The sequence below is a fragment of the Plecotus auritus genome (assembly GCF_963455305.1).
Source record: "Plecotus auritus genome assembly, chromosome: 5".
Classification (NCBI taxonomy): domain Eukaryota; kingdom Metazoa; phylum Chordata; class Mammalia; order Chiroptera; family Vespertilionidae; genus Plecotus; species Plecotus auritus.
Genome location: NC_137776.1, coordinates 91,828,438 through 91,847,933, shown reverse-complemented (window position 1 = coordinate 91,847,933; position 19,496 = coordinate 91,828,438). Strand labels below are relative to the sequence as shown.

General features: G+C 47.5%; 1 protein-coding gene across 4 annotated transcripts in view; it reads left to right on the top strand.

The window, feature by feature from the left end:
- CLASP1 (cytoplasmic linker associated protein 1) overlaps positions 1–19,496 on the top strand; it is a 273,357-nt gene that overhangs the window by 219,767 nt on the left and 34,094 nt on the right. For 3 of the 4 annotated variants that reach the window (XM_080667648.1, XM_080667647.1, XM_080667649.1), the window contains 4 exons: positions 6,104–6,254; positions 12,110–12,356; positions 14,884–15,074; positions 16,664–16,792. In XM_080667648.1, coding sequence (XP_080523774.1) covers positions 6,104–6,254; positions 12,110–12,356; positions 14,884–15,074; positions 16,664–16,792 — 718 coding nt within the window. Of the gene's footprint in view, positions 1–1,278; positions 1,396–6,103; positions 6,255–12,109; positions 12,357–14,883; positions 15,075–16,663; positions 16,793–19,496 lie in introns of all 4 variants that reach the window. The other variant, XM_080667646.1, reaches the window with a different exon arrangement.

Sequence of the window (19,496 nt, the reverse complement as noted above, 5' to 3'; positions counted from 1 at the left end):
AACACCCTGTACCCAGTGTGGTTTATGTTGAATGGAAACAGTTGCAAGGACTTTAAAAATCCATTGCCTTGAAGATAAAAAGTATGTGGCAGTCCTCACTCTGGTGCTTGGCAGACATGCCGTAGAGCCAAGCGGCACTGCCTCAGTGACCGCTACCACCCCTGGCAGTCCCAGGTCGCTCCGGTGGGTTTACATTCACCACCAGAGGATCAGGACTTTCCATAGAATCACAGTGGGTCCATGGGGAGCCCGGCCGTCCGTAGGAGGGAGCAGAGCTCCGGCCCGAGGGTTGCCCTCCCCCGACCCAGTGTGTGACATAGAGATAGTTCTTAGGCCCTTCAATGGCACAGGGACTCTCATCTCCACACTTCATTTGTCTTAGGAAATGGGGCATGACTGTCCTCAGGTGGAGATAAGCTTTGTGCTCCTGCTCGTAGCACTGCAAGGAGCCGCAGCGGGCGGTGTGTGCAGGAGCACTGTCCCTGCGCCCAGCCTCCCCTGGCCTCCTGTCTCCTGTCCAGCCGGGCTGCCCCAGCCTTTCCCAGGTCCCTGGTTCTCTTGAATTGCAACAGTTGTAAGAACTCCCGGCAGGGCACCTGGCAAGCCCAGATCACATAGTGCCCTGTGCGAGGGAAGAGGAGTACTTGTGTTCGCAGGTGATTTTAGTCTTCGCGTTAGGTGACAGGAGCGGAGGGCTTGGATCTAGATGCCCTTCTCTGAGCTGGCTAGCTGACAGTTGGCGCCCTAGCCTTCCAGTGGTGACGTTACTGTTTCAGAAAGAAATGGTCTGTGGCAGCCTCAGAATTCCCGTCTGATTGGACCCCAGCCTCTGGCCAGAAGGACACGTTCTCTGAGTCTTCCTGCTATAGTTCCTTTGGTCCCATTGAATTAAGGCCTGTAGTTCCTTCTTTGGTTCTTTCTAAAACAATTGATTACATGATCTGAAATGGAATATCCATGTATTTTTTTAAGTGCCTATAATGTCCTTCCCATGTAGGCGCGTGCACACACTTCACTCAGAATCTCCTGTGATTTAAAAATGTAAATGCATGACCAAGGGGGAAAGGATCACAGTCTTATCAAGGACCAAATTGTAACCAAAAAAAGTGTTTTTTGTCTCTGTGTAGTGAAGTATTAATTTTGCTCCAATGAATTTTGATAGAACTTTGTCAAGGAAAGAGCAGACACTTAAGACACTTAGAATGTAGCTTCTTCCTCCTCCCTTCCCCTTTGCCTTTTTTGTTTCTCTTTCTGATTTTCCTCTTCTAATCACTGCAGTCGGTTATGGGGTTGGAGTGCCGATGGGCTATCGAAGCACCCCCCTCCCTTTTCTCAGCCCAACTCCATTCCCACCGCTCCCTCCCACAAGACTCTCAGGCGCTCTTACTCTCCCAGGTAACAAACTACCTGTAAACTTGTCTGAGGTGTCACAATATTATTGCATCCCCAAGGTCGTCTCAGTCTTTGAAAGCCTCTCAGCTGCCTCTAGTGTGGCCCTGCTTTGGCTTAGACTAGCAGGAGGAGAGCCTTGGTGAGAAGCGAGAGCAGGTGCGTGATACTTGTCGGATCTCGTGAGTGTGGTTCCTCCCATGTCACAAGGACAGAGGACCCTGTCGTCAGCATCTCCTGTTGCGAGCCTAGCCCGGTGCGGTGCTCAGCCCCCAGAAGGTGCCCAGGCAATGCGTGAAGTCAGGCAGGCACAGCAGTTTCCTTAGCTTTCTTCTCAGGGTACAAGGCATTCCCACCAAGAGCAAGTCGGACCTGCTCTTCCCAAACGCCACCTCAGCTCTCAGGCCTGCTGGCGAGAGTGTGGACTGACAACCTGCGTAATGTCCGCTCACCTGGTGATAGTCTCAGGACACAGACCCAGAAAGGAAGCCCCGAGAAGGGAAGGGCGTTTAGTTACATCTCAGTGAAGGACTCCCGCCTCTAGCAGGAGGGCTGTTGGTACCCTCACCAGCCCCTGCTTCAGTGGGACAGTGCAGCTGAGTCTGGGGGAGGGGAGGGGCCTGCTTCAGATGGTAAATCCGTGGCACGGAGCAGGGGCCAGGTGTTCCTGCAGAAAGCAGCAGGTCTCTTCGGTGCTTTGTGTAAGGTTCCGAGACCAAAGAACCCGTCCCCTGAAGGCTGTGGTCGGCAGGGCAGCACTGCCCGGTGGTGGTGCTTTGTCCGATGGGCTTGTGACCTCCGCTTGGGCAGTGAGCATGAAGCTCACTTCTGAGCGCTGCAGAGAAGGTGACAGCGAGGCTGTACATGGCAAAACGTCTTTCTTTGAAACATGCAGTCTAAAGTCACTTCTGATGTAGATCGAACCCTGCAATTACTGTAGGTAGGCACAGTTAGGCCAGGGCACACCGAGGGTCCCTGCTGTTCTCAGCGTTAGTAACGCATGTCGCTACACTTCCTTTTTTTTTTTTTTAAGATTAATCAGGCCTCAAGTTATAAGACCAGTTTAATGTCTCCCGATAAACTGTGCCCTAATGGGCACCAAGCTTCACCCAGCCAGTCTCCCTAGCCAGCCGCCATGCCCTCCAAGGATGCACTGTTCCCAGAATCCTCTTTTGCACGTGGCACAGTAACGCAGCTGATGTTTAACAAACGCCTGTATCTTATGCAACCATTGGGAGAGAGGTGACGAGCTTTTACATTTAGAAAACCTATTGCTCACATAAAACTAAGAGGAAATCTAAGTTTGTCTCTTTGCTCTATACTAAAACCCTATTTATTTCATAACAAGGAACAGTTATCCTTTTTCTATACCCTAGTCTCTTTTCCCTACAAAATAACAGAGAACATCTAAGGAGACAAATTTCTCGTCTCCGGTTTCTCTTTCCTTGGCCACCTGACCTCGTGTGCCTCCCCACCCAGGATCCGCACCCTTCGCAGCCTGCGGCCCAGAGCTCTGTTGGGCTCAGTGTTGGGTGCGTGGCTGACCCTAGGTCGGTGACTGCTGGCCAGCGGAGCTACTCTTGCTCGTCTAAAGGTTCCTGAGTCAAACTTTCTGGACTCTAGTCACAGGTTTACAGGGACCAGGACCTGGCCTTTCCCTAAGGGTCATTCCCGAGCTGTCTCCGAGCTGAGTGCGGGGCGGGGACAGGCGGGCTACTCCGAGTGAGGCTGCTGCGTGAGTCTTGCTGCTCCCTCAGCGTGTGGCTTGTTGGGGCCACAGTGTCTACATTCCCTGCTGACAGCATTCACGGAGTTTCCTCTTTCTGTGTGACATGAGGGCTGATTTGAAAAAAAGACAAATCAAGCCAAAGCATAAAATAGCCAAGAAAGTAGCCCTGTTTCCTGTTCGAGGGAAACAATGATCTCTCTCACCTGGAGCTCAAGTTTTCGCTTCGTACCAAGGAGCCGCTTCGAGACCTCAAGCTAGCAAGTCTGAAAGGAGCGCCTGGCCTCGTCATGCACATGGGCTCCTGCAGTGGGTCTGCCCTGCTTTAGTAATTGACAGTCAGAAGGAGGAGCATTAGCTGGCAGAATCCTTTACTTTCTTTTTTAAAAAAGAGGCTACTATAATGCTCAAGTTATGTGAACTGAAATGAAATATTTTAAGGAGGTTCAGATGAAGAAAAATGAGATGAATTATGTGAAAGTTAACATCATCTGAAGCGACATATGGAAAATAATATTGTGACATCCCTTAAAAAGATGAACATCATCAGACTTCCTCCTGTCCATCCCATCATTCTTTCTTTTCTTTTTGGTGTATGTGTGTGTGCATGGGCTATGTTATTAGTTTTGGTTGTTTTGATTCAAAGTATTTTAAGGCATCTCTTTACATCTTATATACGTATTTTTTTATTCAGTCTTTATATATTAAAAACAGTGTACTGGCCAGATGTATAAATGCTTTTGCTCATACATAAGCTGGGATTGTGGTGTTGTGGAGGTTATGGAGAGATAACGTTGGAAATTTAGAAGGACTGGAAATCTTGAATTCTGTTCGTTTTTACCCCATCTCCTGTCAGTGTATACATGGAATTTTAGCTGTAGGTTCAGGTTCATTCCTTTTTGTTTGACGCCAGAGCCAATCTTTGAGATGATGTGCATGTTTGTGAACTGGCCAAGTACAGTTAGGGTGTGTATTTTCTTTCATCAGAAAAGAAAAGTGCGTTCTGTCTGGGCCGGTTCTGCAATTTTAGGCATCTAGCTTCCATCTCTAAGAGCGAATTTGGCCATACGCTCCAGCAGAACCTAACTAGCCTAGAAAATACTTGCATTGTTGCACCCTCAAGCCAGCCTGACTACTCCAAGTGAGAACTGTCCAAATCCCGTCTTGCTTGCCTGCCCAAGCCTTAAAAAAAAAAAGACAGGGGAGGGGCTTAGGAAATGTATTTGTTTTTAAGATAGGAACTTACCTCTTGTGAGAATGTGCAGGGTGGAGTATGCTGTCCTTTGGAAGGGCTCCTGCCAGTGGGTACTTAATTCATTATTTCTCTTAGAGCAGTGGTCGGCAAACTGTGGCTCGCGAGCCACAGTTTGCCGCTCTGTTGACTAATGAGTTTGCCGACCACTGGGATAGGGGTTTAATCACAAGGAACAACAACAGCCTATAATTATTGGAATTGTGAGTCTAGATCAGTGGTCGGCAAACTCATTAGTAAACAGAGAGGCAAACCACAGCTCGCGAGCCGCAGTTTGCCAACCACTGTCTTAGAGGAACAGAAAGATTGCCGTCCTTAGTAATAGTGAAAGCTTCCTTATATACATATACAGCCAAGGACTCTTTAGTGTCCCAGCAATCCTCCGTGTAGCTCAGGACTTTTTGCAGCCACACAGACCACGTAACTGATTTTGTCCTGGGTATTTTTTGAAGCAAGTGACATCTAACCTAAGTTATAGTTTGGACTTGTCTTTGTTGAGTGTTCCTTCCCTTTTTGCTTTCTTTATATTCTTGTATTTTTCCGTGCTTTTTTATATATATTCTTAGTGAGGGGCAGTTGATGGTTTTTGTTCTTGGGATTTTCAGTTTCAGTGTACTTTTTAGACACCTATGGCCACTTGTTGATACACTGTATTACACCAAAGGCTGGTTAGGATTTTTGCTTTATTTCATTTTAGTTATGCTAAATTTTTTTAAAAAGGACATCAGTTGACAATCACTTTTCTTTAAGGGAAGGATATTTTTGGTTTTTTTAAAGATGATTTTAAACATGCATCTAGAAACTGACTCATCTTTATAAGATCGGTTCTTATTATAAAACTCCAAAATAAGCATCTACAAGGATTTGATATTCCCAAAAAGTTCGTGGGTTTGATGGCAGAGTTAGACTCTCAGGAGCCCAGTGGTAAGGTGGAGCTGACTTCAAGTTACAGGGTTGGTGTTTTAGTTTTGTTTAGTTTTGAAATACATTTTTATTGATTTCAGAGAGGAAGAGAGAGAGAGAGAGAGAGAGAGAGAGAGAGAGAGAGAGAGAGAGAGAGAGAGAGAGAGAGAAACATCAGTGATGAGAAAGAATCATTGATCGGCTGCCTCCTGCACGCCCCCTACTGGGGATCGAGCCCACAACCCAGGCATGTGCCCTGACTGGGAATTGAACCCTGATCTCCTGGTTCATAGATCAATGCTCAACCACTGAGCCACACCAGCTGGGCGGTAACAGGATTTTATGTACAAGTTTCTGATACTGGTGCGCATAACCCAGCTTTGTGAAGTCATTTGCTTTGCTCCTCTGAAATCGGTTTGTAATCTAGCTTTACTTTGAAGTACCCATTCCTCTTATTTTAAGTTTGTACATTTGAGACCAGTAACAACCAGTCTACTTTCTTCCAAGCTCAAGATATGCAGGTTATTTTTCCACTTCATTACCTCGTGCATTCAGTCACCAGTCGTCACTCTTTGAGTTCTTGCATCCTCGTGGTTGTTTCCCGCTGGTTCTAATTGCGTGCGATGCAGTGTGTTAGGACCAGGCTTGACAGGGAAGGTGTGTACTTGTCCGACAGTGGTGCTGTAATAAAAGGTGTCTTCTTTTCATTCCACCTGAATCACCGAAAGAAACAAAACTTACCTCACTCTGTAAATTATTAGAAGAAATGTATGCACACATCTCAATTCTTTGCATATGCCTCAATTTAAGAAAGAAAATATTTTGATCTTTAGCATGCTGGACTATGATACAGAGAACCTGAACTCTGAAGAAATCTATAGTTCTTTGCGTGGAGTTACAGAAGCGATTGAAAAGTTTAGTTTTCGAAGCCAAGAGGATCTGAATGAGCCAATTAAACGAGATGGCAAGAAGGACTGTGATATTGTAAGTATCCCCGGACTAATAGAGAACTGTATATTGATTAAGTGATGATTAATGATTCTTCTGAACACTGACCACTGTCATTACTGAGCTTCCTTGTTATTTTTAGCGTGTGATAGAAAGGATTATTTCTAGAGGCCCAAGGCAATTTTGAGTTACCCTTGCTGTCTTTGTGAAAAATTTCAAATACCTTTTCTTTCAGTTTGCTTTTGTGTGTGCTGGTCATATTTTTGTTCCTATGATGTGATAAAAATTTTGAGCCTGAACCAGATACCAGCGTGGCTGAGTGGGAGCTCTAATCTCATGCGGAGGCAGACATATAAGCAGGAGATTGTGGTGCATGGGGTGGGTGGTCGGGCTCAGCACGAAGACCCACCAGGACCAGTCTTGGCACCCAGGGAGGATCTGCAAGCGATGAAGCATGAAAGCCAAGTAGGAGGTTGTAGTCAGAGCAGGGGTGCGAAGGTGGAGAGATGGGAGTGGTTTCCCCTGAGTGGAGAGGGGGAGCGTGCTTGTTTTGGGGACGTCTGGAGAAGCGGCTACAGAGGTGGCTCAGGCAGGCTCACCTCGGGGGGATTTCCAGCCTTGCCTTGACTTCGCTGGGGGCAATGGAGAGTCCGTGAAGGATTTTAACCTGGGACGTGGCATGGTCACATGAAGTTTTAGGAAGATTGCTGTCACTCAGATGGAGAATTATTCTAAGGCAGATGGAGAATTATTCCAAGGGAAAAAGCAAAAATAGAAGAGTTACAGGTTTGACTAGGACTAATGAGTAGGTGCTGGTGCAATTCCATGAGAAAATTTTGTAGCAGGAGGGAAAATGTGTGTGATAACCCTTTGAATACATGTGACTTCCAAGACCTGCGCAGTATCCAAGCAGACGTATCCATTAGGCCTCTGGGTATGGCCGTCGGAAGTTCAGGCCAGCGAGTTAGGCTAGAGACAGACTTGAGGGGCATTGATTGACTAGTTGCTCCATGGGAACCAAAGAAAAGCAAATGATATCAGCCAGGTAAAGGGTAAAGGCAAAATCCGAAGGAGCACCAACACTAAGGAAGAAGCTGGAAGAAAAGCTGGAGAGGATGGGGAGGCCCGGACCGTGTGGTGAATGGAGTTACGGGGAACTCTCGGGAGGAAGTTCTGGCCAAGGGTTCAAGCTGCATGTGCTCAGGATCCCATCAGTCAGACCCCATTGGATTTTTAATTCACATACGTTCAAATTCCGTGTTAACCTAGAACACATAAAACACATGCTCATTCACCAGTGTCTTGATATAGAGCCAAGACCTTCTCTTTGAGAAGGGGCCCACCATTTACTTTCGTGTTCTTCTTAAGTAAATTTACACTTAGTCACAGTCCACACTTTACAGGTTTCGTTTCTCCCAGGAGTCCATGGGACTTTGTGAGCATGGTTCTCAGCAGGGTTGACAGTGGAAACAGGTTACAGTGAGTTGAAGAATGAACAAACTGGAGAGAGAAGATGGCGTTCAGGCGTTCCCCATGGGAGAGGCCTGACCTGCGTGAGTGCCGAAGGGCCAGAGAGAGAAGAATGCTCCCTGTGTAGGGGAGGGCCCATTGGTGGACACGGGCCCCTGAGGACATGGAGGGATGTGATCTGGGCCCTGCCGAGGAGCTGGCCTTAGCCAGAAAGGAGGGGCAGGAAGATGGAGGGTTCCCCCCGACAGCTCCTACTCTCTGTGCCATCAGTGGACAGAGGCCTGGCACTGGGCCGCTGGGAGGGACTGGGAAAGGTTTCCAAGCAGCTGGGGGTCAGGGCAGGGCTCTGCCTAGTGAGCAGACACCCTGCAGGAACAGGGGCCTCTGGGAGGAGGTGGGTGCCTGGGTATTATTACTCATCCCAGCTGTAAATGTAACAGATAGAATCACCATCTCTAGAGATAATGAACTTGAACGCTTTACTGTGCATTTTCTATTCCTTTATGTGTATTATACATTAATGTGTTTCGGGGAGGGGGTGTGTGCAGAGTATTTTTAAAATAAAAGGGACATTGCCCTAGCTAGTTTGGCTCAGTGGATAGAGCGTCGGCCTGTGGACTGGAGGGTCCCGGGTTTGGTTCCAGTCAAAGGCACATACCCAGGTTGCGGGCTCCATTCCCAGTGGGAGGAGTGCAGGAGGCGGCCAATCAATGATTCTCTCTCATCATTGATGTTTCTATCTCTCCCTCTCCCTTCCTCTCTGAAATCAATAAAAATATATTTTAAAAAGAAATACATTAAAAGTGGCATCAAAGTGTGCATCCTGTTTCACAAAGGACACGAGTGCTGTCCCTTCAGTCCTCTTCTCTGTGAATTTTGTGGCTGGGTGGTAATCCACATGGAGGTGCATACTCCTGTCCCCAGTGCCCTGTTTTTTGGAACATTTAAGTGTTTTCAACTTTTTAAAGCATAAAAATACTGTGCTGAGAGTTGAAAGGAATGAAGTGTGGTAGTGAGAAGTAGAGAGCTGGGCCAGGAAGCCTCAGCACTGTCCAGGGCGGGAGGAGAGGAGGCTGGAGAGGAAGCAGCGAGGCCAGAGGAGAACCGAGCCGACCTGATGCAGAGATAGGGCTGTCCCGCTGGAGGAGGGGCCTCTGGGAGCATGAGATGAGGCAGTGACAGCGAGGAGCTGAGGTTCACCACTCAGCCTCTTGGCCGCTGGTGACCAGGTTTTTAACTACGAAGTTGAGCTAGATCTGATACTGTGTTGAAGGTGGGACTGGGAGCCAGTCTGCCTCTTCGTAAGCTTGACCAGTGACCCGTCTGAGGAGCCAGCCGCTCACGCATGGGCGTCAGAGCCAGGGGAGGTGGTTCACAGAAGCAGAGACGCCAACTTTGTTTCAAGTACAAGTTACAACACTTAGTGCCTAAAAGGCTAAGAGGGACATGTCGTGGCGGCATGGCAGATTGTCGCTGTCATTGTAGAACTTAGTAAAGTGACATTTAGCAAAAGGACTTTAGTTTCATATCCTTTAATGATCTAGCTAGCATCTAACAAGCTCTGCAAAAAGAAAAAGGATAAATTTTTACACAAAGTAGTTTATTTTCGTATTGTTTATAATTATTTATAATGGCCAAAACCAAAAACTAAAAAATTAGTACAAGGGGAATAGTTGAGTAAATCTTATTAAACCTTATTATAATTAAAGGCTAATATGCAAATCAACTGAACAGCAGAACAATGGGTCGCTATGATGCGCACTGACCACCAGGGGGCAGACGCTCAATGCAGGAGCTGCTCCCTAGTGGTCAGTGTGCTCCCACAGGGGGAGCACTGCTCAGCCAGAAGCCAGGGCTCATGGCTGGCAAGCGCCGTGGCGGTGGCAGGAGCCTCTCCCGCCTCTGAGGCAGCGCTAAAGATCTTTCGGAGGGGTCCCAGACTGCGAGAGGGCCCAGGCCTGGCTGAAGGACCCCCCCTCACTCCCCGCAGTGCATGAATGTTGTGCACCGGGCCTCTAGTTATGGTTATAAAAACTATTTATGTGGGACATGCTTACACTACGAGGAAAGCAAAGTACAGTGCATCCCAAAATGTATACACCCTTTAACGGGGTAGCTCAATTTTGAAAATGAAATTATTTTAATAAACACTGCCTTTATAGTTATTCACAGTGTGTGTGTACATTTTTGGGACACCCTGCATATGGCAGTATGTGCACTGTGATTCCCATGCTATAAAACATGCATGTAGACAAGGACAGGGATAAAAAGCAAAGTTTAAAAAGTAAGATTTTTTAAAAATATATTTTATTGATTTTTTTACAGAGAGGAAGGGAAAGGGATAGAGAGTCAGAAACATCGATGGGAGAGAAACCTCGATCAGCTGCCTTCTGCACACCTCCTACTGGGGATGTGCCTGCAATCGAACTTGGGACCTTTCAGTCCGCAGGCCGACGCTCTATCCACTGAGCCAAACTGGTTAGGGCTGATTTTTTTGTTTTTAAAAGTGATTAGAATTTGGATAGTTTAGCTTTGTTTTTTGAGTGTCTTTGTTCTTTAAAACTCTCCCTTTATAAATGATTTTTCATTATAAAAATGTTTTATTTTTAGAAGAGAGTTACAAAGAGAAGAAAATTAAAATCATCCATGAATTATCTTCCCTGAGAGAAAACCCCTGTTAAATCATTTTGTTCATATCCATGCATGTATTTTACAATAGTATTATATTAGTAAACAATCTTTTTTGGGATGGGTGTTTATCAAACACGTTCCAGCAATTTCACTAGGTATATGTCCAAAAAAGTAGAAGGGACTTGAACGCATATTTCTATACCAGTGTTCATGGGAGCCAAAAGGTGGAGAACCCAGTTTCTATCAACAGATAAATGGATTTTTTAAATGTGATGCGTGTGCAGTGGAAGACTATTTAGCCCTAAAAAAGGAATGTGATACTGACACATGTTGCAATACCAATGCAACTTGAAAATACTGTGCTAAGTTAAATAAGCCAGACATAGACAAATAGATATTGTATGCTTCCACTTATGTGAGGCACCTAGCGTCACATTCATAAAGGCAGAATGTAGACTAGAGGTTACCAGGCTAGGAGGGTGGGAGTAGTACATGATGGATACAGAGTTTTGGTTAGGAAAGATGAAAAGGTTTTGCCCAAAATCTAACATGGTGGATAATGGTTACACAATACTGTGAATGGGTGTAATGTCACTGAATTGTACACTTAGGGTTAAAATGATGTATGCATATTATACCACAATTTATGAAAAGCACGTGCATCAGCACAAGGGGTCCGGCTGCTAAGGCTGTTTTCACTTGCTTTAGTTACATGTCTGGGTGAGGAGAAGACAGGGCTGCTGTTCCCCAGTCAGCCCATGCCCGCTCTTGTCCCAGTGCCGCCGGCAAAAGGCCCCGGAGAAGGGGCTCAGAGAGTGAAGGAGTCAGAAGCATGGCAGGGACAGAGGACCAGGGGTTTCATTTGTTGAAAACAAGACTCAGAATCTATTAGAAAAAAAGATTTTTTGGAAAACAGTGAAAGACCTGTTCTTTTTGTTTAATCCTCACCGAAGATATTTTCCCATTGATTTTTAGAGAGTAGAAGAGACAGGGAAAGACAGAAATATTGATGTGAGAGAAACACATCGACCGGTTGCCTCCTGCACTCACCCTGACCAGGGCCTGGACTGGGGAGGAGCCTGTTACCGAGGTACATGCCCTTGACCGGAATCGAACCCAGGACCCTTGGGTCCACAGGCAGATGCTCTATCCACTGAGCCAAACTGGCGAGGGCAAAAGACCTGTTCTTTGACCCAGCGTAAAGACTGACTGAGTCAGAAACATGCATAGGAAGAACGACCTGTAGGGGATCCTGAGTCCTCCACTGCTAGAGACCCTTAGCCATAGTTTGGCTCCCCGCGTGGTGGACCATATGCAAGGGGTTCTCGGACAGCAGCACCGCATTCAATCTGGTGGTGGTAGTTGGGGCTTATCGGCCTGGTGTCGGGCTGCAGTGAGGAAGCCCTCTGTTTTACAGGAAGCAACAGGCTACAGTGCTGGTACAGGTTTCTGAGGAGCGGGATGGGGGTGTGGCCTTCATTCTCAAGGGACTTTCCAGAATTTCATGTTACTAATCTCTCAAAAAATGTTTGTGTAAAGTTAATCCCACGTTCAAAGTAAAACAGATTTTACGTGTAATTTAATGATAGAATAGATGACAATATAAGCATATTCGGTTCCCTTTAAGGCAGTTTATGAAGTAGATATTTACAAATTGAAATTCTAACAACTGTTCTTTTGTTAGTGGCCAGATTTCAAGTGAGAAGTCTCTGGCTCTCCTAATGCTTCTGAAAATTTAAGGAAACGTTTTTTAAAAGTCCTATAAAGGACTGACAGTGTTTTGTGCGCAGGTGTCCCGGGATGGTGGAGTTGCGTCCCCTGCCACTGAGGGCCGGGGAGGCAGTGACGTGGTGGAAGGAGGCAGAACAGCTCTGGACAACAAGACCTCCCTGCTCAACACCCAGCCTCCACGCGCCTTCCTGGGGCCGCGGGCGCGTGACTACAACCTGTACCCCTACGCGGACACCATCAACACCTATGACAAGACAGCCCTGAAGGAGGCTGTGTTTGACGACGACATGGAGCAGCTTCGAGATGGTTTGTCTTTCTTTCTTTGATTGTCCCCCATCCAAAAATTTCTCCCATGGGCTTCCCTCCTCTCTGACCAACTCTGGGCATATTGGTCGAATGGACATGGAAACGTTGGTCAGGCCTGGTTAGTCCTTTGTTCAGCAGCTACATGTCTGCCATGTGCTTGGGCATGGGAAGCACAACAGTGAACCAAAGGACGCACAGTCCCCGCCCTCCAGAGGCACACGGGCGACCTCAGGTTGCAGCTGTGATGGCTGCAGTGAGGGAGGCTCAGGGTGCCACCAGGAGGCCGTCACTTGGACCCAGGGCCCCAGGAGCTCGGGGGAGGAGTTAGCGAGGTGGAGCGAAAAGGCTCGGCAGTCCCAGCTCTGGGCTCAGCGTGTTGCCCGTGGAGCTGTCGGAGTCGGGTCTGAAGCACCACTGGGCTCCCCTTCCCTCCCCAGCGTGTCCGCAGCTATTCTGGAACTGCTCCAGGTGACTGCCCTGCAGCTGGGAGATGGCTCCGGCATGCGCCGAGCACTCGCATTGCCTTATCAGTCCGCTGCTGCACTCATGCTTTACACACGGCATCCAGTGGACATGCAGCAGTTGTTTCCGTTGTGCAGATTAAGGAGCCGAGGTTCAGAAAGGTTAAGTTACTTGCCCAAGTGTAGCATGTTCACTACGGAATAGAGCTAGTCTGGCTTTTTCTGACTCTGTTAAGACCGTGTCCTTTACTGAGTAACAAGTGAGTAAGTATATTTCGGTGTGATGGTGTTTTTTTTGGAACTTAATTTGTTTTCCACCTCGTTGTCATGTTGACACATTTTGGTTTATTTCAGTTTAGCAGTCATTTTAGCTGTCTGCATGACAGAGGAGCTGCCTGAGCTAAAGCCAACCCAACTTAGTAGTCAGTTTTTAAAAAGCACACATATTTAAAAAAAAAAAAAAAGCAAATATATATCCTTTTTATGGGCCCGGCAGGGGGCAGTGCTGGCGTGGAGAAGTCCCGCCGGTGTGAAAGCAGGCGCCCAGCCGGTGAAAGCATAGTCCTGGCTGTTCAGAGCTCACTGCTCAGAGCTCACTGCTGGTGGCTGCAGCTTGCATCCCAAGTGTCTGCTCCCTGGCGGAGGCCAGGTTCGTGTTGGTCTGACTTGCCCTTTCTGGAGCACTGGCCTGTGGCCTTTCATTGCTCATAGACTTGAGGCATCATTTCACTTACCACTGTGGGTCTTGTTGAAGATGGAATAGAGATTAGGATGTTGGTTGTTATTTATTCAGCAACTGGATAATAAAAGACTTGGAGAAAAAGGTGGGGAGAGCAGGGGGAAATGATAGAGTTCTTTCACATTTCAGACTTTCTTCTGTGTTTGTTCCCCAATTTTGGAATCTAAAGAAATGTGCACATGCAAATTAAGTAGTTCCTGCCCTAGCTGGTTTGGCTCAGTGGATAGAGTGTCGGCCTGAGGACTGAAGGGTCCTGGGTTCGATTCCACTCAAGGGCACATGCCTAGGTTGCGGGCCCGATCCCCAGTGGGGGCGGGAGGCGTGCAGGAGGCAGCTGATCAATGATTCTCTTTCATCATTGATGGTTCTCTCTCTCCCTCGCCCTTCCTCTCTGAAATCAATAAAAATATATCTTTAAAAAAAAAGTAGTTCCTGATGATTTGTCTGGCTCATTTCTTCACCCTTTCTATTTAAAGTGAATAGGTCTCTTAAAAGAACATGCAGAGAAAGGATATGCTCTTCTGCCATAAGGTTCAAGTCCTTGCAAGTCATTTCACTAAGAGATGTTGGCAAGTTTTACAGTCGACCTTGCCTGGTGTTGGTTTCCTGTGCTAGTTCCTAACCTCTGGACATTCCGAGGAGGGGGCGGTGTTGATTGGATGGAACTGTAAGGCGTGCCTGGAGGAAAGTGTGCTCCGATGGAGGGGATGCGAGGAAGGGTGTTCCATGGCAGGGTGACTCAGGACTGCCGCAGTGGAGGTAGAGTTAGGAGGGGCTTTGCGGGGGCTTCTTCTCCTTATCTGAACCGATGAAAGAAATAGTTTCTCCTCTTTGTCTAAATTGGAAGGGGGGAAAGATGGTAAGGCAGGATAGAGACATTGAGTATTGGTGCTCGATACCTATTCTCCCACCTCTGTTTGTTTGGGTTTTTAAAATATATATTTATTGATTTCAGAAAGGAAGGGAGAAGTGAGACAGAGATACATCAGTGACGAGAGAGAATCATTGATCAGCTGCCTCCTGCACACTGCCCACTGGGGATTGAGCCCGCAACCCGGGCATGTGCCCTGACCGGGAATCAAACCATGACCTCCTGGTTCATAGGTCGACGCTCAACCACTGAGCCACGCTGGCTGGGCCCACCTCTGTTTTGACAGTTAGTTTGGTGGAATGACCTGCTGTGGGTGTAGAGTGAGGCTTGGGCGCAGGTCAGGATGGAGGGGGTGATGGGAAGAGACCGGAGGGCAGAGGAGGGCGGCTGCGTTGCTGAGGCAGCACCTGCAGTCAGCGTCCCTCATGCAGTAACGTCTGTGTTGTGTCTCACAAGTGCCCATTGACCATTCGGACTTGGTGGCGGACCTTCTGAAAGAGCTGTCCAACCACAACGAACGCGTGGAGGAGCGGAAGGGCGCCCTGCTGGAGCTGCTCAAGGTCACCCGGGAGGACAGCCTGGGCGTCTGGGAGGAGCACTTCAAGACCATCCTGCTCCTGCTCCTGGAGACCCTTGGAGACAAAGACGTGAGGGCTGCTCTTCTGCATTCCCTTCCGGGGGGGGGGGGGGGCTGCTCTTGTGGGGATGCTCAGCCCTCCTTTCCTGCTGGGCTCACTGCTTATATCAAAGCACATCTGAACTGGCCTCGGAGCCCCAGGTAGCAAGCCCCGCCTAGTGTATGTGCACGTGTGTTTGTGATTGGCTGTCTAGTCGATGAGGGGACTTGTTCCTGCATCAGGTCACTTTACACAAAGTTTCTTAGAACTCTGTTAGCTTAAAATGTCATTTGTAACAATGAGCTTTTTTCCTTGTAAGTTTTATTTTTGTTTCATGTTTAATTGCGAAACAGAGAAGTTCCTTTTTAAAGACCCTACGAAATGCTGCATTCCAGCACATTCTGTCTCGGTTCACCCGTGCTTGCATCAGGGTCGCGCGCCAGGCTCAGGAACCAGGGCTGTTAGCATCGTCTATTATTTTCTATTGTTATTTTTAAAGTAAAGGCCCTCTTCACACTGTGACATCTGAATGTGACACACTAGGCATTTGCTGTATAATCTTAAAGGCAGGAAGAATCCAGTCCTGCCTTGCCCCGTGCAGCTGACCCTCCACAGAGACAGGAGTAAATGTAGGGATTGCCAAGTAAGTCGCATCCCTCCGCGCTGGGCTCTGTGTTTGCAGCAGAAACAGAAATAGCCTGAATGTGGGGAAGAGCTCCATGGGCAGGACCGGACGGAACTTTGACACAGCCCTGGTAAAGGTCATGCCCAGGGTCATGCTGATGGTGACGGGAGTGGGAGACATGTGAGCAGGAGGCTGTAATGTCACGCTGACTTGGATTGCTTTCTGCTGCTTAGGATTAGTGGTTTGGTCTAGAACAGGGCCGAGTGAGGCTAGAAGAATGGTGATGAAAGATCTGTATCAACTTTTCTTAAAACAAAGCGTTGGTTTCTGAAGCCCTTCTCCTGGGTTGGGCTTTGAGGTCAGGAGATAGAGCAATATGTGGAGGCAGCAGAACGGGGGGTCGGGGGTGAATTGCACAGGTGAGTGACAAAGAATCAGGATGTACTTTTTGGCTGTGTGTGGTGTAAACTCCATTCTCTTTTATTGAGATTAGGAGTCTGTTTGGAATGGCTTTCCTCCAGACACATGACCCGGGCCTCAAGGTCCTCAAGCACTCGAGGCTGGTACAGTCCCCTCCCCGTGGCCTCATCATGCAGCAGGTCGGGAGAATGACAGGTCTCAGCTGCCCTTGAGAGCTCACAGTCTTACAGGCCATGCGTCCCAATGTCCAGACGTGGTTTACCTGTCCTCCGGGCATTTGACACAGGGCAGTTTGCATCTCTGAGCCTTGGGAAGTCTTCCGTCCCCCAGAGCTCCATTGTCCGCATTTGCTTCATTGAAGAAACCTTCATCCGGTCCCCCTTAGGTGTGGGCAGGGTGCTGGGAATGCCACCGGGGGCACGGGGCTGCTCGTGGAGCTGGCTGTCCGAGAGCCCAGCAGGTCAGCAGTGTGACCATGTCCAGGTGTCTGCGGGCGCTCGGTGCCCCCGACCCTGCCGACGGGTGTGTGAGCAGGTGCAGGCTGCTGACGTCTTCCTTTCCTCCTGTTCCCCAGCATTCCATTCGAGCGCTGGCATTGAGAGTTTTACGGGAGATTCTGAGAAACCAACCAGCAAGATTCAAAAACTATGCCGAGCTGACGATCATGAAGACTCTGGAGGCCCACAAAGACTCCCACAAGGAGGTGAGCCGCCCGAAGCCGGGAATGCGGAAACAAGTCCGGGCGCGGTGGGCTGTGTGGAGAGAGAGGACTGTCAGTCACTGCACGGCTTCCAAAAAGGAGTCCTCCCCTTGAGCACAGGCCAAGCTGCTCCCAGGGGTGAGCCCAGGGCTGCATGGTGGCTGCGGGCAGTGCCGTGCAAGGGCCGGGGCCACGTGGTGGGTTCCCGATTCCCTTTCCATGTGCACAGAGGGCTTGGCCTGATCCTGGGGTTCCCACGTCCGTGGTTCCCATTGGTTTGGTCCAAAGGAAGGGTCTTTGGTTTCCTCCAGGCATTGGGCATCATGCCGGGTAATGTTGGAGAGCGAGATCAGCTCTGAAGATGTGGGCATCCTAGGGCAAGTCACGGCAAGTCCTCGCTCCAGAACCCCAGAGAACTTATTTCACCTCTGAGCCTCAGTTTCCTTATGTGTAAATAGAGATGGGTACCACCAAGTTTCTCGTGAGAATTCAGTGAGACGACCAGTGACGGTTCCTGGCCAGTGCTTGACGCCAGTGGATACTGCCCTGTGTGGGTCTCCCTGCCCTTCGTCCCCTGGCAGGGCTCCTCTGTGGTTGTGCCACGCCTCGTCCACTAGCTCCTGAATGTTTGCCAGGCTAGCAGATAGTACCTGTGGTTCCTGGCACCTCAGGTGCCTGTTGAAGAGCAGCGGATGTGTCTCTGCACTGCAGCTCACGTACTGCAGATGGGCACGCAGTAAGTCCTCGTCCACTTGCTTATCGAGTTGTTCCAGGCCTGTGGATCACCCGTCCTTGGAGTATCTAAGGTCTACAGAGACTGGGGAGGTGGTGGAGCATCCTAAGTAAAAATGATTTCAGTAACACCATTCCAGTAAAAGCCAGTGTGGAAAACAAACCAGACATTTAGAACTTTAGGAACCTTAATTCTGCAGACGATGGGTTTGACACCCACCCACCCCCCACCCCCCCCAACCCCCCTGTGAAAGAGATAACCACTTGCTCATTTCAGTCTCTTGGCTCACATGTGACTATTCATGAGCGTACTGTGGATTAAAGGAATTACAATTAGAGCAATCCTTATATCTACAAAAAGCACCAGACCCTAAATCATGGTTTTCCTCTGCTCAGCAGTTACACGATTACCAGACAGTGACCTGTCTGACCTCCTTAAATCCCCACCATGATTGCAGGCTCAGCAAGGGTGTGGTCCTCGTGCTCTGTCTAGGTATCTCCCCATCTAATAGTCCTAGCATAACAGCTACATGAGTGAGGCATGTGTTTGTTTGTTTCTGTGTTTTTCCCAAGAAAAACAATTTTAAGTATAGTGTTACATGCAATACACATTAATATTTCAAGAAAAGAGATTGTAAATATAATAATATTACCAAAACTGTACTAACATAGTACAATATCACAAAAGTTGGAGGAAATATTAAAAATCTCCAAATAACAGGATTACTTCTATTATATTCTAAAATATTGTTTTTCCTATTTGGCTCATCAGTTTATGTTATTCATTATATTCCACAAATGAGTGAGATCATGTGATATTTATCTTTCCCTGACTTGCTTATTTTGCTTAGCATAATGCTCTCCAGTTCCATTCATGCTGTTGCAAATGGTAAGAGTTCCTTCTTTTTTATTGTAGCGTAGTATTCCATTGTGTAGATGTACCACAGTTTTTTAATCCACTCATCTGCTGATGGGCACTTAGGCTGTTTCCAAATCTTAGCTATTGTAAATTATGCTGCTGTGAATGTAGGAGTGCATATATCCTTTCTGATTGGTGTTTCTAGTTTCTTGGGATATATTCCTAAAACTGGCATTACTGGGTCAAATGGGAGTTCCATTTTTAACTTTTTGAGGAAACTCCACACTGTTCTCCACAGTGGCTGCACCAGTCTGCATTCCCACCAGCAGTGCACGAGGGTTCCTTTTTCTCTGCATCCTCACCTGCACTTGTCGTTTGTTGATTTGTTGATGATAGCCATTCTGACAGGTGTGAGATGGTACTTCATTGTCGTTTTGATTTGCATCTCTCGGATAATTAGTGACTTTGAGCATGTTTTCTTATGTCTCTTGGCCTTTTGTAGGTCCTCTTTTGAAAAGTATCTATTGAGGTCCTTTGCCCATTTTTTGATTGGATTATCTTCCTTTTGTTAAGTTGTATGAGTTCCCTGTAAATGTTGGAGATCAAAACCTTATTGGAAATAACATTGGCAAATACGTTCTCCCATGCAATGGGCTTTCTTGTTTTGTTGATGGTTTATTTTGCTATGCAGAAGCTTTTTAATTTGATGTAGTTCCATTTGTTTATTTTCTCCTTAGTTTCCATTGCCTTAGGAGCTGTATCGGTGAAAATATTGCTATGACATAAGTCTGATATTTTGCTGCCTATGGATTCTTCTAAGATTTTTATGGTTTCCCTTTTTACATTTAAGTCCTTTAGCCATTTTGAGTTTATTCTTGTGTATGGTATAAGTTGGTGGTCTAGTTTCATTTTGGTGTATCTGTCCAATTTTCCCTACACCATTTATCGAAGAGACTGTCTTGACTCCATTGTATGCTCTTGCCTCCTTTTCCAAATATTAATTGAGCATAATGGCTTGGGTCGACTTCTGGGTTCTCTGTTCTGTTCCATTGGTCTATATGTCTGTTCTTGTACCAGTACCAGGCAGTTTTGACAAGATTGGCTTTGTAACATAGT